The sequence below is a fragment of the Camarhynchus parvulus genome, chromosome 6 (genome assembly GCF_901933205.1).
Source record: "Camarhynchus parvulus chromosome 6, STF_HiC, whole genome shotgun sequence".
Classification (NCBI taxonomy): Eukaryota; Metazoa; Chordata; class Aves; order Passeriformes; family Thraupidae; genus Camarhynchus; species Camarhynchus parvulus.
Genome location: NC_044576.1, coordinates 21,934,702 through 21,957,857, shown reverse-complemented (window position 1 = coordinate 21,957,857; position 23,156 = coordinate 21,934,702). Strand labels below are relative to the sequence as shown.

The window sequence follows — 23,156 nt, the reverse complement described above, 5'->3', positions numbered from 1 at the left end:
AGAAATACAGCCAGAGGGGAGGTGAGAGCAGTGCCCAGATTCCCACAGTATTCCCACAATACTGTTACTTCCAGCTTTCAATTGTTTTAAACATGCTCATGGGACTCCAGTGCAGCTCAGTTTGCTCTGAAAAAAGGTATTGCAGACCTTCCTAAAGCCAAAGCACCCCAAGAAGAGTTAGCTAGCCACCTCATGTCAGCTCCCTGACACTAAATCTCATTGCTATAATGATGCCTTGTCTGCCCCTGCAAGCAGCTGCCACTGTCTCAGAGACAGAAGCTCGTCCATGCCATCACAAATAGCAGAAGCACTCATAAGAACTTCTACAGCTTTCACATAGGACCCAAACCCAGCATTTTCAGAGTAGTCAGGAAGCCACAGAGTATGATTTCGACAGCATTTTCTGTGTGTTTTTACATCCAACTCAAAAACAAATGCAGTCTGCCAAATTACAGCTGCTGAGGAAAATACACTTGGGAAACCTCGATAGGGTTTGTGCACAAATAAGCCTTCAGCAGGACAGTTCATTAGTGGGATTCTGCACACAGTGACACTTAGTGGCAAAGTTTCCAGCTATGAGACTAAGGCATATGGCAGGAGGCACTGGAAACAATGTTATTAGGTGGCAGTCTGCACATTACTGCCTTCTCCAATTGTTGAGATTGTAACAGTAGATTTTCCATACTTATCCATCTTACTGCCAGAGGTCATCCCAACTAAGACCTGTTTTCATGGAAGAGGAAAGCTTGCTAGTTTAAACTAACATTGATACAACTGTGACACACCAGTTAACACTGACACCAGTGATGCTTGCTGGGTCACACCAGCTTATTCTAAAACACTACGTACTGTCAGACAATGCTCCACAACGATTTACCAGTTTCTTGTCTGGGACACCAGAATACATTTCTCCTCTTAGAAATTCTTGCTGTGAAGCATTTATTGGTGGAGAACATAAATCTACAAATCGGAAAATGTGAAAGAGGAACTCCTCCAAACAGGTGCTCAGGTGAAAGCAAACACAGGGCTATGAATTAATCCTTCTGCAGGCCTACACCCCTTCCAGCTATGAGGCAGATGCTGCTGTTCAAACAGCATGTGCTGCCAGCAATGCTTAGCTCCCCAGGAGCTTATCTGTGCCTTAACTGAGCCATGGGGGAATCCTGGGGCCCTCTGACTAAGGCAGTGGAATTGATTTATAGCCTCTGGCACTTGGCTGATGAACCACCTTCCCCAGCTCCCATCTCTCCAGACATCCATTCTCCCAGCTTGCTGCCTTTTGAGTGGCACCTCTTGGTTCCCTGAGCAATCCCAGTGCCTGTCCCAGATCTCCCATGAAGACAGGAAGAGTGACACACATCAGGGGTGCCATCCTCTCCACTACTAAAAAAAAGGTTTGTCTTTGAGGTGCCTACTGTGGACAATAAATTTCTCTGTAGTGCCTTAACATCCAAATGTCAAGTGTCAGAGAGCCAAAAAAACCCCAGTCTCACAGCTGAGTGGAGCTCTGTTCAGATGTGGCACCTTCTGGCTCAGCAGCATTTACTCTCCTGCTCTGTAAGGGGCGGAGACCACAAAGCTCCATTTGTTTCCCACTTTGAAATCACAGCCATGACCCAATTTGTCACTTTTGGGAAACAGCTGCAGCTTCAGCTATAGGATCCAGAAAAGGAAGGCAGAAAAACATCATCTGTCACAGCAGGATACTACCAGAGAAAAGGAAGAGCAGCAGTCTCTAAAGGCAGGAGTTTTACCCTGAAGAAGCTCCAGAACGAGCAGGGCTGGCAGTCACTACAGTCAGTCCCCTTTTGTGAGAGGAGAATGTGACTCCAGGCATGGTTGCTCACAGCCACACTGCTGTCTGTAGCTGGCACAGCAGGCTGTGCTCTGTCTGCTTTCAGGACTCCCAAGCACAGGGACAACTGAGTGTAAGGAAATTAGGGTGGAGCTCAGGACTAGAGTAACAAATCATAGTGCTATAAATCCAGCTTTACAGAGGACAGCCAAAGAAATTTGCACACTATCTATAGGCATTATGGCAAAAGCCAACACCTATTGTTCCTGTTTCACAAGGGATTAAAGAACCTTCTCAATCTGAAGTTTTACAAAATGCAAATTGAATTGTGGATTCACACAAGCCAGACATTGACAGCTTCTGCTTTAATCACAGATGTGCAGAGTTGTAATTTAATCTTTATAAATGCAGACTGTTTTGATCATTCTGTTGCAATCCTCTGTGGAGCCTTCCCTGCCCTATACAGGCACTTAACAGTGACAGGAATCCCTAACACTGCTCTGCACTTCCTCAGCAGCTTTCCCTGGCAGATCCCACAGCACTTCAAATGCTGCCCGGCTCCCCAAGGGCTCCCCTCACTCAGGAGGACACAGGGCTCAAGGTTTGCTCAAAGCAGCAGTGACAGAAGGAAGTTCAGACCCCACCCTGCAGCCCCTTCCTCCAGCAACCCACAGCCCCTTTTCTAGGTTTAGAAGCAATAAAAAGCAAGTATGTGCAAAAGAAGCACATATAAAGCAAATCTGAGAAGTGTTTTGTGAAACAAACTCACTGGTAAAGAGGACAAGCACTGGAACTAGAGCAACATCAGCCTGTCTCCACAATGCAGACTGGGAGCTCATTACAAAGCTGAACCTATGGTTCATGCTCAGCACAGTCCCAGCTGTGAATCAGGCTGGGCTCAGAACTCACAGCACTGAGGGTAGCTTCTGTAGCCCCAGCACAGACACCTGTCCAGCTCCAGCTAGATAAACTGCATTCAGTGGCAGCCAGCAGAGAGTAGAACCTCCCCAAGGCAGCTCTTCCAAGCCAAGTCCCCAGCATTCAGTGGTCACCTGTGCCCCTGCAGTCTTGGGGCCCTTATCAGTCCCTGCTGTAGTGGCAAAGCCAGGCCGGGATGTGGAAACAGCCCTAAGAACTGAAGGCAAGCCTTGCTTTGAAGTTTAATGGATTTATTTTGTTACTAGTTTGTACCTCAAGGCAGTCCCTTATCTGCCCAAGAGGGCAGCTCACAAAAGGGGTGGAAGCAAGACATGCCTCAGCATCTGCAGTGCACAAAGGGTGGAAAGACTCCTCTGCTCCAGGAGCAGCCAAGGTTTTTTGGGGTCACGCTGCCTCTGAGGCCAGAGCAGCTAAAAGTCCCACCAACAGTAAGAGGCAGGATGCTGGGGCACCTTTGTGCTGAGCCTGAAGGAAGGGAATGGAAGGGTTTCTCCCATTTCTTACTGGAACGGGGCTGCATCTCTCCAGTAGCAGCTGTTTTTAAAAATCCACGTCCTTCTTTTGTCTCTCTAATGGTCTGGCACAGTTGTCCACCCTCCTCCAGTGACGCACAGTTTACTGCATTCTGCATGTTAATAAAAGGCACTACACAGCACAAAGTCACTGCTCCAAAGCTCACCTCCAGCTCCAAATCTCCTTGCTGCAAAGCTGATCAGACCTTGGAGCCTGTTCAGACCCATTCAGTCTGGCACACTGCATAAAGCAGTCTGAGGTGTTAGTAAACAGTAGGGACATTTCTCTGATAACACAAAAATCAACAAAAGCAACAACAACAAAAAAAAAGGACAATAGCTAAACCAGAGAAAACACCCATCAGCTAAGCAAACCAGCAATTTGCCAATTCCAAAAGACTTTTTATATAGATTCTTTCCAATTTCACCTGGTGCAGCTCTGCTCTTTCTATTTAAATGATGAAATCTGTTTCAAGCCATTAGTCATGAGTAGGTGTCTGTAATGAGACCATGAAAACCAACATCCCTGCCTCATTTGCAAAGACATGATGACTTTAAATTAAGGTCTTGCCTTGGTGATCCCTCCTTAGCTGGAGTTTCACGTTCCCACTACTGTGTGCAACACAACACCAGCAGGCTTGAGACCTTGTACCCCAAAGCTCAGTGCATTTCTGAAGTGAAGCACCATTATTCCAAGACCATTATAAAGTATTTCTCAAGCACTCACAACACTTTATATTAATGTGAGAGATTAGGGGGATTTACTGTGGTAGCACCTAGCACTGACAGTACTCTGCATTTCAAAAATATCAAATGCAGACATTGATGAGAGGCTTTTAACACCACTGCCAGCAGTGCTAAAAAAAGACAAAGCATTTGGTATCTGCCAGTGGTTTTGCTACTAGTTATGGAAACCAGAACAAACTGAATAAACCCTGACATCAATGGCTTGGAATTAAAACACTTTAGGGCACCTAAAACCAACTACACCCTTTTGTGTCTTCCTATTTTCACAAGTCCCTTGTGGAAACTCCTTGAGCAGCACTGCAGGTTAGTCCCTGAGAGCCTCCCAGGTAACAGAGGACATTTGGATGGCAAGGAGGAACATTCAGCAATTGAGGTATGACCTCAGTGGCCTGACCAAACTGGGTTGCAGCTACTGGTAGTGCTGGGTTAGTGCTTGGACTACATGATCTTAAAGGTCTTTTCCAACCTGAAACAATTCTAAGATTCTACCTGAGTTACAAAGGTACTACAGTGTGAAACAACCCAAGTATTACACTCATTTGTCACAATTTCTGAAGTGATAGAGTTGTCCTGTTTTTCCATCACAATCTTTTCTGGCTCCCAGCACTTTCCATCTGCAATTACAAGACATAAAACAGGTGTTCACAGCAGTCTCTCACACTGAACTTTACCTCCATTTTTGAGATGACATAATGTCCCCACTGTGGCTGGGAAAAAAGAGGGGCTTCTACTAAAAAAAAAAAAAAACAGAAATGTTCCTGACTAACAAGCTTTATCAGTCCTGTGTGTCTGACATCTCAATTTTAAGACCCTTAAAGAGGAAATCATGGAGAGAAAAAATGCCAAAGAGAAAACAAGACCTCAGTGAGCAGTTTTCTAACTGGCACAAGACTTGATTGGCATGCAAGGCACCACAACACATTCCTACTCAGAGAAGATTCGACCCAAACTAACGGGTTCCTCTCACTTTAGCCTTTCCTGAAAGCTGTGCTACACTGCTATCAGGTAGAGAGCTGCCTTCTTACAAACAGCTGCTCTTTCACATCCAGAAAAGTGCAGATGTGCGACCCCACCTAGACCATTCATGCTGTGTTTCCATCCTTTCTGTTTGTCTGCATTTGCTCTTCTGGAGCAACTCTTGTGTTGCTGTTTCCTCACTGCCTTGGCCCTGTTCTCTACAACTGCTTATGCTAGAAAACATTTTGGGAGCTTCTCAGATCAGATATGGCACTGAGAAACTCTACTGCCTCCAACATATTAAGTACAAGGCAGCCCAATCATCTGGAAAGTACAGATAAGCCTATGAATTCATTTCATAAAAGGCTATTTTGCCCTTTGACTCAAGAATGTACCAAAACCTCTTTGAAGACATGGGAATAATCACTTGCATGGAAGAGCTAAAATTACATTGGCAGTTAATGGCCAACCCCACCTTTTTGACTGTGCAGCATATTTCAGCCCCTTAAAGGATGTGCAGGGAGGAACCAAATGTGTTGAGAGAGAGCATACCACAAAACAACAAATTAACACTGAAGGCAGGTTTAACAAATTAGCAAGTGAGGAAAGATGCCAATAACTAGCTAAGACATTCCTTGCTTCATGGTGAGGAACTACAGCAAGGTCAAACCAGCTAATGACTGGGAAGGATTCTGAGTTTGCCTTGGCAAGGAAGTGCTTTGCAGAAGGCACTGAGGATCCCATAGTGTTTATAGACTGAAGTGGCCTCATTGTTTGCTTGCCCCTGGGAATCTCCCACTCTTTGCTGGAGAGAACATGGAATGGAAAAGGTCTTTTCCCACTATTTCTGATAAGAACATGGGATAAACCCCTTAACACTGATAAATCCCACAACAGCCAGCAAAGCAGTTCCATGAAGTCTTACAAATATACTTGCCTAGACCAGAAACCTGTATATTCAGACTATGGTTCCTGGAAATCTCTAGGGCTGAGAACATACAGTGGCATTAACAGCCTACCCTTAAAACAATCCCACATCCATCATTTTCAAGGGCCTACAAATCCCCCCAGCATGTAATATTGTTAAAATTAATGCTTGTAAATAAAAAAGCAGAAAGCCCTGAAATGACAGACTTAGAATAGTAATAAATGGACATTGGTAATTAATAAGGTAATAAAGGCTTCAATAGGATTAGAAAAAGAAAAAGAGCAAAATCTCTTTCAGTTGATTACTTAGCTAAATTTAAGGATATTAAAATATAAAAATAAATAAATAATCTAACACATGAACAGGGTGTCAAAACTTAGCTTCAGGTGAATTTGAAACAAAGCAGAGCAGCTGGAAATTCCCCTTCAGACATACCTGCCTGATCAGAAGGAGATTACCACAGAGGAGTCTGAGCAGGCATACAAGAATCTAGAGAAAGACTGGTGTCTGAGAAGGAAATCTTAATTAAAATGAAAGTTTTACCCTTAAAATTCTAAAAACAAATGTTTCCAGTAAAGAAATATAAATCTTCTGAAACTACTGGAATAACTCAAAGGAGAAAATGACCAGTCTCAAATGTAGTATCTGTGTGTGGACACACAATCTCAATGTCAGCATTAAATATTTCAGTGGGGTACACTTCAAAAGACAGGGCTATAAAGGATGGTGGATTCTGTGTAGAAAATATTTAAGGAGAACAGAGAAATGGGTAATTAAGTGAACGCACAATTTAAAACAAAGGTACAGCTGGAAGGAAAAACAAAAAAGGAAAGAGACTGCAGCAGCCAGAAGGCAAGCTTGATCCCTCCCCTTCCCACACACATGCTGAACAGCTCACACAATGAAAACAGCAAATTCTGTTAGCCCACAAAAGCCAGACCCTGGGCTTGATCTGGGCCAACTACCAGTATGTCTCATGTACCTACAGCTACTGACAGAGGGGAAACCACAGTCCAAACACACAGATCTGAGCTCACTGGAACAGCTGCAAGTGGAGGCAAGAAGTCTCCATCCCTCTCCTCCTTGTGCAGTAAATTGCAGGTGAATAAACACCCTGGGACCACACACTCCCTCACCACAGTGACATCTCCCTTATTTCTCTGCAGTTCATCTGGGGCTATTATTGCTTTATTTTGTTTTATATTCTCCCTATGTTGAGAGAAAGCATGAAGGGAGAAAAAAGAGAAATCTGTCTGCCTTTCAACTTCCTAATCATCTTCCTCAAAATGCTTCATGCATCAGCACTGATTTCATTATCTGCCTGCTGCTAGGGATTTTATTTAAAGAATAACACACAAGGAAGAAAAGATTTAACCTGACCTCCCTGAACTGCTGGGGGATGAATACTACACAGAGCTGACAGTGAAAAGCTCATTTCCTTTCTCAGACTAACTCAAAGACTATGCAAAATCCCCCTCTATCCAAGTCTCCAGTTTTAAATTGGGCTATCAAAGGCTTTTCTTTTTTAGAGGCCTGGGTTGATGTAATCAGTGTATCATCAATGAATGAGGATTGATAACACAAACCATCACAAAGCATAGCTATGGATACAGTGATTCTCAAAGGCAGAACAGTAAGGAAAACTGAGTTAATTAAAACCAATGTTCTTCTATCCAACTATACCAAGAAGAGAATAGAAACCAGTAGGGACCACCTTTTTTTCCCCCCACTGCATCAGTACAGCATTGATCCTAAGTCTTTGGGGTGTTACATATTACACATCAAGTAGGTTACTAAATGAAAAGGTTAGTGGGAAATATTGAAAGGTGTAATAAAGAAATAGTAAAAATATCATAGACAGAAAGAGAAATGAATTGCAGAGCAGGATACAGTGAGGACCTTCTAGCACACACAAGGATGGGATCCCATCCAATGGAAGGGGCAACCTAAGGTGACTTAAATTAAGTCTGTCCTGGACTGCATAAACAATTTCTTCTCCAGAAGGTCCAGGGTTGTTGATGCAGCTGTATCTGGGATGATTCCCCAAGCTCTCATTGGCACCTCTGCATTTTGTCCACCACATGCTCCTGCAGAGTCATTTATCTCTCTAAGAGTGATTAATGTATAATTCTGATATTTTATTTTGGGAAATAGGCCATCTCTTCCATTCCTGAGACCACTCACAGTAGCCTATTTTCAAAAAGCCACGTTTACAAATTTATGCAATACAAGCAGAACACGAAGATAGCAAACCAGGGCAAATTAAGGAAGGGAAACCTAACACAATCACCCTCTTTATTAAAAACCTCTGCTTTTTAAAATCTAACCCAACTGAATTCAATTACCCTAGAAAATTTTTACCAGTTGCTTTCAGAGCTCTAGGTCCCCAATATCACCAAAAGAAAACCATCAAACTACTCTCAGCAGTTCTCTGATAACTAAGTTTGCTGCCAAAAACATCCTGTCCCGTTCTAAATGGCAGCATCCTCACAGTGTCCAAATACACTTGCTGACAATGCTGAATATTTTTCTTGTTTGTACCCATCCTTCTACATCCATGGGACCAAAATCTCTCTATGTGGTGGTAAAATTGGCTAAAGTAATTCTTGCTTTGCTTTCTCACCCTCGTCTGAACAAGGAACATGAGAGGACCACTTGCATCTTCTACTGCTGCCACATCATCAGCCCCAGGGAGCACGAAGCACTCCTGAACACCCATATTCCAGAGGTTAACATGAGAAAAGGCCATGGCATGCCTGGCTTACCTGGTCCTCAGAGAGCTGTGATATGTGATTCACTGCAGCATAAGACTCTATCTTCGGGTTGAAGTGATTGATGATGGCTCTGAAACAAAGGAGGGAAATTTTCAGAGGTCTCAGAACAGCTTAGAGATGCAGCAGAAATTCCCTGTCAGTCTCAGTAGGTGCACATGGAGCCAGTCCTGCAAGAAATTCCTCTCTCTCCACGAGGTAGTGTTTGCTGTGCTGAAGGCATGCCCCTGCTGAGGCCAGTGCAGATCCTGACACAAGCTTGCTGGAAACTGCAAGCACAGGCACTGTCCTACACATGGTGCATTTGTCCCAGCAGATACTGGCCTGAGCTTGCTGCTCTGACAGGGGGAATTGCTGGGAACAGGCTGGAAATTGCTCTGTGTTCCAGCAGAGCCACAGCAAACCCGGCCATCACTGCCCCATCCTGCTCAGGAACTGCAGCCCCTCACATGGCCTGACATTTTGTGAAACTTTGTTGCCTGATATGATGAATCTGATGGTTTATTGCTTTGGATTTTCACTCCATTTAAAATGCTGTAGCTGGCTGACTGGTAGTTATCCATCACTACAACCACTACATTTTGAATTCTTACCATAATGACTTCAGTCCTCATCCCCAGTTTAGATCATTAGAGATAACTTATGTCACTGTCCCAAACACAGCAGCAAATAAATACTGGTCACTCCTGCTCCTCTGCCTCATTTCTCTCACTAGCTGCACCAATCTGCACCACTCCCTTTCCCTTCTAGGTGGATCTAGAAGCAGATGTGAGAAATCTGAAATTGAAAGTAAAAGAACAATTGGGGAAAAAACCCCACCAAACTGCAGCTGGAGCATTTCCTCAGCCTTCCTTCTGCTTGTCAGGTGCTGCTGCAAAGATAAATGGCGGGACAGAAAAGATTCCCTGGAACAGAGCTTGCAACTTCTCCAGTTGGGATATTACTCATGAGCCCCACTGCTGAGGTAAATATTCATCATGGGAATAGGCCATGTCAGTGCTCAGCACAGATGAGTTCTGACTGTGCCTGGAGAACACTTGCTCAGCCAGATTACACTGCAGCAGCAGTCAGGACTTCCACTCTCATATTCATCAGCATGAAAATTCACTCCAGTTCTCTTTGTGGTACTCTAATGGGTTCCCTCCTCCCCATTCCTCCACCTGCAGAAGGACTTTCAGCTGCTTTCTCCAGACCTCATCACAGCTAAGAGCTTGTACCCCAGTCTAGGAATACATGATATTCAGTGGTGCCAGTCAGAGCAGGTGGATAAAAACCTACCTAGAAGCATCCTTACTTCTTTAAATACACAGATAAAGAGTGTGGAAGGTGTAGAGAGTGAGAGTGGGAAAAAAAAAAACAAACACAACTCCAAAAAACCTCCAACCCAAACAGAATCTGCAATTCATAGACTCAATTGTTTCAGTCGTAGGGGGGCCTTTAAAGCACATCTAGCACAACTTCTCTGAAATGAGCAGACATATCTTCAACAAGATCAGGATGCTCAGAGCTTCATCCCAACCTGACCTTGAATGTCTCTAGGGATGGTCATCCACCCACTCCCAATGCCTCACCACTCTCATTGTTTAAAACTTATTTCTCATATATAATCTGTATCAACTCTCCTAGTTAAAACCATTATCCCTCATCTGTTGCAACAAGCTCTGCTAAAAAGTTTTTCCTCAGCTTTCTTATAAGTCCCCTTTAAGTACTGAAAGGCTGCAATAGTCTACCCACAGCCTTCTCTTCTCCAGTCCTCTCAGCAAGTCTTCATGGAAGGGCTCATCCCTCTGAACACTTTCATGGCCTCCCCTGCACTGGCTCCAACTTGTCCACGTCCTTCCTGTGCTGAGGACACTAGAGCTGGAGACTGCACCCCAGGTGGGGTCTCAGAGAGCAGAGCAGCAGGACAGAACCATGTCGCTCACCCTCCTGGCTGTGCTACCCTCAGTGCAACACTCCCAGCCACACCTCATCACACACCAGGTGCCAGTCAGCACACAGGGCCAGTCACTCCTGCAGCTGCTCCTACAGCATCCATATACACTTGGCACAGGGGCACTTCTGCCTTCTCACCAACCCTGACATTTACATCCAGAAAACAAATTCAGCAGTGCCTCTACCAGGCTTTCTGTAACCCCTTCCCTCTGGAGAAGGACAAACACCCAGGTGGAAATACGCCCAGACTCTTCCCATTTCAGTGTGACCAGAGTCACAATCACACTGTCCATTACTCAGCCCCTCCAGCACTCTGGCTTTCAACTGCAAGCATCATGCCTGGCTGGAGTTCATATTTATACCCCTACAGGACACATTGCAAGTTATTGAAAGAAAATGGAACACAGACTTACAACCACTTAACTTCTGGCTTGACAGAAGGTTTGGCAGCTCAGAAGGGTTCAGTGCACTCACATGGTTCCAACATTTACCAGGGAACAGATTTAGCATTCATTTGTACCCACTGCTGTGAAGCACTTCAGCATGGGCTGCCTGCTCACAAGTCCCTGCTTGGATCTGAGCTAGTGGAGCAGCACCTGCAATCACAGCTGGGATTCACCCAGTGAAAGCAAAGCCAGCAACCAGCTGCCACTGCAGTGAGAATCAACAGACATTAAGGACGGAAAAGAATCTTAAGTCGCCTTCCTCATTTCCCAAAAGGTGAATGGGCAACTCCTCAGTGATTAGATGAAGTTCAACTACTTAATTTGTTCTAATTGTGCAGAATTCCTCCCCAAACTGACCATCTGCAGAGCTATCTTCCTGAACCCACAGGCAGCCTGGGGCAGAGAAGCATGAAGAGCCTGGATTCAATCCTGGCTCTGTGTAGCCAGGTTCTTACTGCTCAACACACCCACCAGGGCCAGGCTTTGCATATGGTGCAGCTCCTTCTCATCTGCTAAGAGAAATTCCATTGCTATCCAGGCCAAAAAACACCTTTCTGCATCAGCTATTCTCATACACCTCTGCTATTCTTCCATCTCTCAAAATACATCCTTTCCCTGCGGCATGCTTTTGGCAACTGGCCTCCTGGGATATTCACTGATTAACAGCTGGAATTCACTTTGCAGAGATGCCTCTTCAATTTGATCCTGGAGAAAATGGAAGACCAGAACTTTGAAACACAGTGTTATTGACAAAAAAACCAGTGGTTCTGCCACCATTAGTTCCCACACCAGCACATAACAGCTGATCCTTGGCAATGATTTATTTTTACACTGTGATTGCCTCAATTACTGCCACACCAGCCAGCAGCTTTGAGGAGGGGGAAGGGAGCAGTTAAAGCACTTAGAAAAGATTTGTGATTATGTGCTCCACTGAGATCTTCATATTGATCATGGGGAAAAAAAAGAAAACCCTTGTGTTTGGTATTCATGAAATGTGAACATCTTCAACACATTTGTAAAGCAAGGAAATGGTGAAGTGTCAAGTGAAAGACAAAATGCTGCAGTTCCAACACAGCCTTCCATAGGATGTGCACTTACATGTTTGCACACTGCCAAGTGTCACACAAATTTCACAGCACCTGTGGGACACAATTCTCCAGGGACTGAGAGATGTCACTTCAGCCACACTGCCTCCTCTGACAGATCCACAGCTCAGCAGTGAACTGACAAGAGGAGACTGTCACTGGGCAAAGGAAAGATGCTGAATAAGCAGAAGGCTCAGGAATTAAAAAACTGGTTCTCAGTGTCTTGTTTTGAGATTAATGCTTAGTGCTCTAAGGCAGATCACAAGCCATCTCCACATTCTTTATTCCTCAATCTCCTGGGGAGAGATGTTGATCTCCCAGTAAATACACAAGGCATACCAGTGGTCTCCAAAAGCACACATCTCACATCACTTCTTCATGCAGCTCTTCAAGCTACCTACACACCATGATGCCAGAAACATGCAGAGACACATACTGAATGAACCTGCATATTTTCTCAGGATAAACAACCTAGGACGCTTGAATTTATGTGTCTTTGCATTTATTGCATATTTATTGCATTCATTTAATTCTTCATGAAGGAGAGAATGATTGCAGGAAAAATCACCCTGATTTAGAAGCCTCAAAGTGCAGATGAATCATTTATTTGTACTAGCTGTATTAATCATGTTATTAGACAGTAAAAGCAGGTCCCACTGTAACAGGTATTGCACCAATCCAGAGTGGTGGAAAGCCTCTGTCCCAGGGGCTAAGGATCTCAAATGCAAGAGAACAGGGAAAACACAGAAAAGCTCATTGGCAACAGAATATGTAACAGTGCTGCTCCTGACTGAGCATCACAAAACAATTCAGTTTGAGATAAACCATGGATAGAAAAAACACAGAAAGAATACTGAAGGAATAAGTAGAGAGATAGGAAAAAGGAGATAGAAGGGCAGATAGGATCAAGATACACAGAGGTGAAAAACTGCAGAACAGGGAGGATCAGAGAAATAGCAACTCATCCCAGGGCAGTCTGTCCTCTGCAAACTGGAAAGCTTCAACTGCTGGAAGGCTTCTACTTTGGCTATTCTTGAGGCTGCAGAAATTGGCCAGTCCTGAAGTGACTTTTACTTGCCCTTTTCTCCCTCAAAAACACATATCCTGGAAGGTGAGAAGCAAAAGAATCTCCATGTGGGCCCTGCTGGCTTTTTGTTCCCCAAATAGGGACATGACACTGTGGAGCTCTCACCTAGAGCTACAGTGACAGAAGGAATCCCCCAGGTAAGCTGCATTCCCCTACCCTCACTGTGTTCACTGCTACAGGACTTGCTTCTGCAGTGGCTGCAGTAGCTTTCCAGACAATAACATTTAAAAACTTAGGCTCATAGTCTTTAAAAACTGCCTAGAGTTAGTCCTTGATAAAGAGAAACAACCAGTGCTGCCCTGAAGAGAGGCCCAGACTAAAAGAACTTCTGAAGACACAAATTCTGCTGACTGGAAAGGGCTCCTATGAAAACTAATATGGCATGCATGGAAAGAAAAGGTTTAATTACTTCCTGAGTTTAATTCACCACTAGTTGTAACATCAGGTGTGAGAAGTGAAACACACCAGCAACACGAAGGCACTGGTCCCACAATTAACAGGAGCCTCCAGCCTAGGTGACCCCCCATGGTAAGGAAGGCACCTCACCCTCCTTAACCTCCCAACGAGCTGGGCTGGGTCCAATGTGCAGGGAAAGCAAAATCACCCTGCTCAGGCAGGCAGCATTTCTTCAGCACATTTTCTCTGACCTCCAGACTCTCCCCATCAAGTTATTGCAGATGAGCTGTCTAATACCCACTCTTGCCTGACAGCAGCTACATTGCCAGTGTCCCATAAGACAACACTGTCCTCTTATCCTGAGCAACAAAGTACAGCACTGTGGAGGCGCTGAAAGTAGGCTAAGGGAAGAACGGAAAGGTTGCAAAGCCTAATATAGAGATGGGAATGCTGAGCCATCATTTGCTGCATGAACCTGGCCTTTGCACCTACTTCACAAGCCCAGCATGCAGTGCCTGACAAAGTATTCTTGTGGATTCCCAAACATTTCTTGCACAATAAAAGTAACACCACAAGTTCACTTCTTCCTCCATTGTGCTAGAGTGGAACAGAAAAGCAGCAGCTCTTGGCTGGTATTTACCCCTTCCCAGGAAATCAAGGGTGACCTTATACTCACTGCAGACATTCATCTTCTCATCTGCTCATGCCAGCACAGCACACTGGGCAGCAGGGAATGCATCTCAGTCCTCACTGAGTAAAACTGAATGCACGCCAAAGGCAGCCAGTTCACTCACCCTCTGCAATGAAAACTGGCACAATCTGAGATGGACAAATACTCCAGCACACACTAAGCTTCATCTATTATGAAGGCTAGGAATAGGCAAGCAGGAAAGGGCATAGTTGTCTTTCATCATACTCCACAAAGCTGCTTTACTACAAAAAGGAGGCCTGAGATGAAGTAGTTGTTGTTCAGGAACAGGAATCAATAAGCAAACAGTTTCTCTTTGATTTGCCACACCAGTTCCCTCTCCCTCTCATACATCTTAGTTTCTCCTTTATGAAATGGAAATAAGAGCAATCACTTCCACAAAGTGTTTTACCCAAGGTGGTAAGACTCAGTGTTCTGCTATGTGGTATGTTGGAAACTGCTCAAGCACAGGGCAGCAAGTAAATTACACACAACACAGAGACCAAAATGAACACAAACCCTCTCTCCTTTTCTCCCATACATGCCATCATAACCATGGTTGCTGGAGATTTATGTAAAGCTTCCAAGGCAATCTTCCTGCAGCAAGCTGTGTCTTCTTCCTGCAGCAAGTGCTGTTTGGGGCAAGGATCTTGCTGACATTGCTCTCATAGGCACTCCCAGAACTCCAGACAATAAAACCCCATCTGTTCCATGCCTGCAACAATTAGATGGAGTTGCTCCATATGTACAACCCCACCTGGCAGGAGGTGAGAGGGTTTACATTATTTTAACACACATCCATGAAGCAGTGCTATGAAGTACACATACCTACCATACCTAAGCTGTCTGCAGCAATTAAAAGCAAGCAAACTCCCTGGAACTGTGCACCAAATTCTTCCTTCTACTGTGGTTTAACTCCAGTCTGTTAAATTTCTTTTGCTCCTACAATTTAATGAGTACTGACATTAAGCTGAAAGTCCACAACTCACAGTGGGAGGCACCTTCCAGACACAATAATAAACTGCAGGGAAGAATCCAAGACAAAAGGATATTTTAGTCAAAAGCATTTGCTTTAGAGCTCACTGAAAATATCCGAGTCAGCACTGCAGCAATTTCAGAGGAGAAGCAACTGCTACACCTGTTCAATTCTGCCATCCTGGAAACTATTGATCCCAGTGACAGCTTCCATGGCAGAGGGAGATACACGCTCTATTTATGTAATAAGGAGGGGACAAAAGAGTGCACACACAGCAACTGAGCTTCTCACATTTCTCAGCATGGTTTCACCAAGCTCCATTCTGCAGGGGCAGAAGCAGAAGATGTGCATTCTGAACCACCAGGCAGCTACACAGTGCATCTTGGCACTTCAGTGTTGCTGGATACTAACCCGGTATCACCACAGCTGCAGGATATGCTGATTTTCTCTTTTTACAGTCCATGTCTATAAATTTAAGTCAAGCAAATCAAATACCTCAGTTAACTTCTATTTGTCTTCTTAACTAAGGAAATCCTCATGGGTGAGCAGTTAATTCATCTTTTGGAACAGATGCACAACATCTCACTTGAGACTACAATTTAGGGAATTTATCCACTCACCTATTTTCATGCAGCCAGTGCATCACTGGAAACTAATCTAAGAAGCATTTCTGTTCCCTTCTCTCAATAAGTAAGCATCAGAATTCTTAGGTATACATAACCAGTGGCACTGATAATTTAAGTGGTATGAATGACAAAATAAAAAATATTACCTAGGCAGAGAGAGTGAAAATATCTACAGAAGCACAGGGCACCAGACTGATCTGTGTTCCTGCTCATCTCCTAATCTGTAATTGACTGTTCTACAACAAAGCTATCACTTGATAACAAATACATTTCTCATCTCAAACATGTAATTTATGAGAGATCAAATGACATATTTTATGTCACATTTCACTGCTACAAAACAGCTGGCTAGTAGTGGTGAGAGTGGGGCAAGAGTTTACATTTACCAAAGTAAAGACATTAAAAAGCCAACCCTTCATTACACCTCAATCCAGAGAGCAGCAGGTAACTATACCTGCTCACCTCTGACTACAAACAGAGCTGGAGCTGTGTGATGGAATAGAGGAACTCTGAGCTCAGGCCACCCAGCACTAAAACCTGCAGCTCAGACTAGCATGTCCCAGGTGCGAGAGCCAACCATGATTTATGTCAGCATACTGGATTTTAGGCACAATGTCTGTGCTTCTTCCACATCTGTGTTACCAATTTTGAAGATTCAGCCAGCTTTGAAAATGAGAAGTCCTTCTTTGAAACTTCCTTAATATATTCCTTTAAAAAGTACCTACTGCCCTAGGGCTGTGGTCCTGGCTTAATATCTGCACAGAGCCATAACAAGCAATATTAATATGGAAGTAAGTTTTTCAGAGCCTTAACAACCTTTTCTGCAGCACCTATTTCCCAGTTCTTTCACCTCATATACATTCCTTTGTCCAAAGTTCTTCAGCTGTACTAAACAAGTACAATCCACAGGCCAAACAGGCTGTGGTTCTTTTAGCATCCAAGCATTCTGTGATGCAAACAGCGCGACAGTCTCTTATAGCCAGTTGGTGTAGAGCAGTGAAATGGGTTACAGAACACTGCTTTAACAGCAAATACAGCCCTTCAGCCACACCAGCTTTTAACTCTCATGTAACAAGGCAACCTAAAACAAACCGCAAGGTATGAAGAAATAATTCATCCAGAAGGCAAGGAAAAAATAAGAGCTAAACAAAGAAAAAAAAGGGAGGGAAAAAGCGCATTTGACAGTAGTTCACCATACACGTTTACATGGCCACCTTCTTTACTTCTGGTTAAGACCTGAAGTAAAGCATTATGGCAAATATTTGTTCTTTATTATTATTATGCAAGTGCTATAAGTGGGTCAGCATCTACCCACTGCTTCATAATTCAGGTTACAGGATGCTATCCAAGCCTCCTGAGACACAAGACACATCACAAAACCTCAAACAGAATCTTAACCTGAAGTTTTAAAATTACATTTACTATCTTCCTCAGTATTTAATCACAGGATGTTTGACTTTGAGGAAAGCCTGGATTATTGGATACTCCATCTAGCACAAAATACTGTACAGATGCACACACCAGCTTCCAAACATATCAAGTGAAGAGTGAGACTTAGAAAGTTTATAAGTCATCCCACTGGGACCTTTTAAAGTTCTCTGAGAAAGGCTCTGAGTAGGCTGCTAGTTTAATTAACTTAGTGAAAACCTGCCATCAACCCTGCATTATCTAGAGTGCACTGGAAACGACTCTTATTACCTCATTTTGTCAGGTGTGAGCCAGCAGGTATTGCATGAGGTCCTGAACACCCTGTTTGCAGGCTGTGGCAGCAAGACAAACCTCCCTCTCTAGGTCATGGAGCACAAACTTATTTTACTGACTCAGAGTAAAACCGGTGCCTGCAACAGAAGTCCCAGAGGGAAAGAAGGCCCTGAAGGATCAGCATTTGTCTGTATTGAGTGAGTGAAGGGTTAGAACAATGCAATCGAGTCATGAAGTAGCTGGATATTAAATTACAGAGAGAGGAGGGGAAGGAACACTGTCTAAGCAAGAATCAGCTACAGTCAAACCTACTTTGCAAAGGAAATTAAAATGAGTCCCACGACGGTATTTAATTAGCTTAATTACACCAAGTGTCAGCTATGGCTGTACCTGCACAGCCACGTAAATCAGGGTTCACAATATCAGCCTTTGAGACACTACCAACTGCCATGCCAACCAAAACCCATTATTTACAGTCCAATCCTCTGAAAATACAAGATGTTGCAAACCTCCCAATGTTTTTTCTTGTCAGACAGGTGCAAATGAGAATCACATTTGTTGAAAAATGCCTAGTGGAATTCAGATCCTTCCAAAATCCAGGACCAAGACTGAAGCATGGATTCTGCTGACACCCCCAGACACACCCCAAGTGAATACCACATCCTCAATAAAGATGTCACCACACATCACCTGGGACAAGGTGAAGTTGGTTTTCAATGGCAAGGAAAGCTAGAATCCAACAGCATTACAGCTGAATGAATGTTATTCTTTTCAGGATATTTAATTCATGTCTGAAAGACTGGAGGACCTGTAGATGATTAAGATTCTGTTTTCCTGAGACAGGCTACCTGGTTTATGGACCAGTGGAGAGCTCCATCTTATCTCCTTTGCTGTATTTCATGTATACCCATCTTCTTCCCCATTTAATTGCCTTAAACTGACCCATCTCCCTGAAAGCCTAGCCCCCTCCATCCCAATATCCTCACATCTCACAAATATCTACACTACTGACATCTCTACTCTCACTAAGAGCTGATGATCAGAAGCAAGTGATTTATTGACGTTGATCAGGTTACCAACTGAGTTACTGGCAATAAGCATGTTGTAAATCCATTGTTCCTGCAGAGTAAAATGCCACAGATAAACTCGCCCGTGCCCAGAGACTCCCTATTCCTGACCACAGGAGGACTGGGATCAACTCATCATAGCCCAGAGGACAATGGACAACTTTTTTTCAATCATCTGCCTCACCAAGGGTTTCCAGAATCACTTCAACAGAGCTGGGGTTTTCTGGGTTTTGCTTTTACTTCACCCATCCTCATCCTGCAGAGAATTTCAGGCAGAAGTTGACAAAACCCGTTCAGCTGAATCGGCCGTTGAAGTGCAGATCTTTGGGAACACTTTCCCATGTCACAGAAGTAGAGAAATCCAGTTTCTTTTCAAACCACCCACTATCATCCCTGACATGTCTATACATGCTCACCTCTCTCTCAAAGCTTTGGGTTTGTAATTTAGACATAAGCTTTTTTTCTGCTCTGTCCTTTGTATGAGTGTTAGCAAAAGCAAGGCCAGTGAAGTGCATTTTCTATTTCAAAAATGAAGTATGGTCCTCCAGTCTTAGAAACAGCAGCACACCAAACATTTCCAAGTTAACTGCTGATGTTTTCCCATCCATCAAGTCAAATAAAAAGCCCAACTCCTACAGTGTTCTGCTACTGATATATCTTTCCTGCTTTAGAATTTAAGTGTTTTTCAAGGCTCTTACAAAAACATAATGCAAAAAAAGGCCACTGATTTTTAACCAGTTACATGTGACATAATGCAGGTGGCAGAGGATCTGAAAGATCTAAGAAAGGAGCCCTGGACTTTTCTCTATGGAAGGAGAGCTAAAGGTTTTCCTCTGCTTTTTCCTTATAATTGCTAATACACAACTACACGCCAGGGAGATACATTAGTTCTAACCAGGGCAGTAGCTTTGGATAGCTCAAGCCAGTTTCTTTTTGAAGCTTAAGCTGTACAATTCTTACACCAATACTTCTAATTCAATATTCCAGACTTTGAGTCAACCTCTGAGTGGTGCAACACAGTCAGTGTTTTATCCCCTCCTTTCCTTTTTCTTTTTGAAATACAAAGCATCCATGTATTCAGGGGATGCTGAAAAGGTTTGTAGACACTCAGCATTTGGAGAAGACCACACAACTTCCCAATTCAGCAACAACACAAATACATGTTATCCATAATCAAGTGAAAATGCAAAGGGAAAAAAAACCCCAAACTTAATTTAAAAGCAACATGTATTGCAGTTTTTTGTAAAATAATTAATAGCAAAAAGGAAGTCACCATACTTGGTTGCATTAATTTCTCTGAGCTCTATTTGATTCAGAATTGCTCTAGTGAACAACAAAATCTAAGCATTAAAAGGCTGTTGAAATCTTGACCTGTCATTTCACATTGTCAAAAATGCAGTGTTAACTACTTGTCAGCAATTTGATTTTTCCTCAGTTCCCTTTAGCTCTTCCATTCAAAGACTGAAGGCAGCACTTCTCTGGTGGTCCAACCACTGCAGCAGGCTGATTCCTACTCCTGTCCCACCTAACCACTCTTCTGTCTGCAGGCCAGAGGCCACAATCTTTCCCCTGGTGTTGTTCCCCTGATTTTGCATTAGCAAAATCAGCCCAGCACTAGAAACGTTGGAGATAGGAGTGCTGTCATATGCCATGAAGGGAAAGCTGCCCAATTTAAGCATTTTAGAAAACATGGAGGAACAGGCATATCTTTTAAAAAGGCATTCAGCACATATACAGGTCACTATTACAAAGTTTTGAACTGTCAATGATTACTGCATGCTTTTGTGACACTGCAGATTCCACCACATTTAGAGAGAAAAAAAGAAATTGCACGCCTTCTTTCCCTTGGCTAGCATTCCTTCTGAGCATATGCATAATTACTTACTATTGATAGGCACACACTTGGAAATTTCTGACAACTTAACCCAGATCCAGCACTGCTCTAGCCTGACTGATACAGCATTTACTGCCAGGTAAAATCCTGTAAAAATCTTGCTCCAAAAACTCTAGTCCAATTTGCAGCAAAAAATGTGTTAGAGCAACAGAGAGCAATCAGACTTGCTCACTGTTCACCCACCAAACACTGTTTTCCCTTCACCCACACTGCTTTTGCTTAAGACATCTTTTTCTTGACTGTATTTAAAAAGCATTCTTTGCCAGCAGCTCTCCAGCTACTCTAAGTTAGCTTGCATGGCAGAATTTTCTCATCTGTTGCAAGACTCCTGAAGGAACTAAATCATGAGAGTCACTAGGGAACTTAGATTATTATTTTAAATAACAGGTCAGATTATTACAGAACCCATTCAGTATCAAAGCAATTAATTGCTGCTTTATTAGCCAGGGTGGGTTAGCCCTGGCTAGATGTCAGATGCCCACCAAAGACACTCTCTTTTTCCTTCTCAGCTGAAGGGTGAGGGAATATATAATGACAAGGTTATGGCTTGATATAAGGACAGGGAGAGATTACTTACCAGTTACCAACACTGGCAAAACAGACTCAGCTTGGGGAAGTTAGTTTAATTCATTGCCAACAAAATCAGGGATGGGTAATGAGACTCCTCACACACTTCCCCTGCTCCAGTGTGGGTCTGTCCATCCAATGGGAGACAGTTCTCCAGGAACTTCTGCAATGTAAGTCCTTCCCACAGGCTGCAGTTCTTCACAAACTGCACCCATGTGGGTCCCTTCACAGAGTGCAATCCTTCAGGAACAAGCAGCTCCAGCATGGATCCCTTCTGCAGGAACAAGCCTGCTCCAGTGTGGGCTCCTCTCTCCATGGCACCACAGGTCATTCCAAGAGTCTGGTCCAGAGAGGGCTTCCCATGGGGTCACTTTTGGCCTTCTTAATTAAATTATCTCAGAAGCACCACCACCACCACTGATGGGCTCAGCCTTGGCCCTGAGTGGATCCACCCTGCAGCTGGCTGCCACTGGCTCCATGGGACACGGGAAGCTTCTGGAAGCTTCTCAGGGCTACCCCTGTAGCCCCACCACCAAACCCTTGCCACACAAACCCAATACAACAGGCAGCATGCACTCACTGAGCAATGGAGCAAAATGAGATGGGCTGTGGCATTTGATGCTAATGAGCAACAGCACTTAGCAGTTTGCAAGAGCCAAGGCTTGGCAGCATGCTCATTATTCAAGAAAGCTAAAACTGTATAAACCTCTTCCTGGAAAAAAAATTAGATATGGAAAGCAAAAAAGGATATAAACCCAAACAAATAAAACGAAACCATGAATGCTATCTAAAGGGCAAAACTGTATTTGGATTCAGACAAGCTGCATAATAACTAAATAAGAAAGGTGAACAAAATTTAAAAGTTTTTTTCTTTTCCTTTCATATTTGTCCATAAATTGAGATGATTCAAAACTCTGGACAAAATTCAAGATTTCAGTTCAATTTTGAAACACAAGGTTTGGGGTAAAAGTGACAAACCTGCATGTTGAAAGCATCCAGCTATTTAAAAATGTGAGGTGATATTTCAAAATAAGAATTGGCAAATATTGAAAAGTGTTTTGATTTCAGCTGTACACCAGAAAATGGTTACATCCAAGTTCTTTCCAAGCAATCTCTAAAATAAACCCACTGGCTCCAGCACAGAGTATTTCCTTGCACACTGCACATAGACACAAAACAGACCTACCAAGGGCTAATGGTTTGCCTCCCTTTCTAGCAGGACTCCTCTTGCCAGAGAGCAGGACTCTGTGGATGTCTAAGCCTTCAGACACAACATCCCTGCACACAGAGGAGATGTGCAACTGCTCTGTACAAGTTGCTGCCAGGCTCCTGGCAGGAGGCCAGAGGTGCTGGTAGCAGGCCCAAGTTTGGGGTGTATTACAGGCTGGCATGCCTGCTCACTGCTCAGGGTGCTCATCATTCTGCCTTCATAGAAGCCAATATATTTCCCCCGACCTTTACTTTCCACAGTTCTCAGAAAGCCTGAAAAATTAATATTCAGGCAACTTCTAAGTTTCATTCTGCATAGTGATGAACAGTTTCATTCTGCATAGTGATGAACTGGGAGTGCCCCCAGAGAAACAAAGAACCTCTTGCCTCAATGCCAGTGGCACAGGAGAGCAGGAGTAAACAGAGTGCTTAACCTCTTGAATAGCAATGGCAAACCTGAGAGTTTGATTTGGTGCCCCAAAACACCTCTGCCATTATACAGCAGACAGAATTAGGGGCTGGCATTAAAAGAGTGAAGACAGACTTGCAGCCTTTGCAGATTCTCTGCAGTTACATGCTGGGGCAGCTACTAAAAGCTCCAAAACAGATTGTCCTGGGCTTTTTTACACCCTCCCTCAGAGCAGCTCTCCATGACCCAGCAATAGATCTGCACCAAGTATTGAGTGCTTTTCCTGTTTCCTTTAATGGTTTTTAACATATCATCAATCACACCATCACTTTTAAGTATTTTTAACCATTCCAGGAAAACTGCAGTCAGACAGCTGCTGAAGGTCGAGCTCTCTTCCAGCTCTGGCAGGAGCTGGGAGTCA

At 43.7% G+C, this 23,156-nt stretch overlaps 1 protein-coding gene across 3 annotated transcripts in view; it reads right to left on the bottom strand.

The window, feature by feature from the left end:
- Positions 1-23,156, bottom strand: part of ARMH3 (armadillo like helical domain containing 3) — a 123,413-nt gene that overhangs the window by 25,237 nt on the left and 75,020 nt on the right. For all 3 annotated transcript variants that reach the window (XM_030950820.1, XM_030950822.1, XM_030950821.1), the window contains exon 24: positions 8,644-8,722. In XM_030950820.1, coding sequence (XP_030806680.1) covers positions 8,644-8,722 — 79 coding nt within the window. The remainder of the gene's footprint in view (positions 1-8,643; positions 8,723-23,156) is intronic.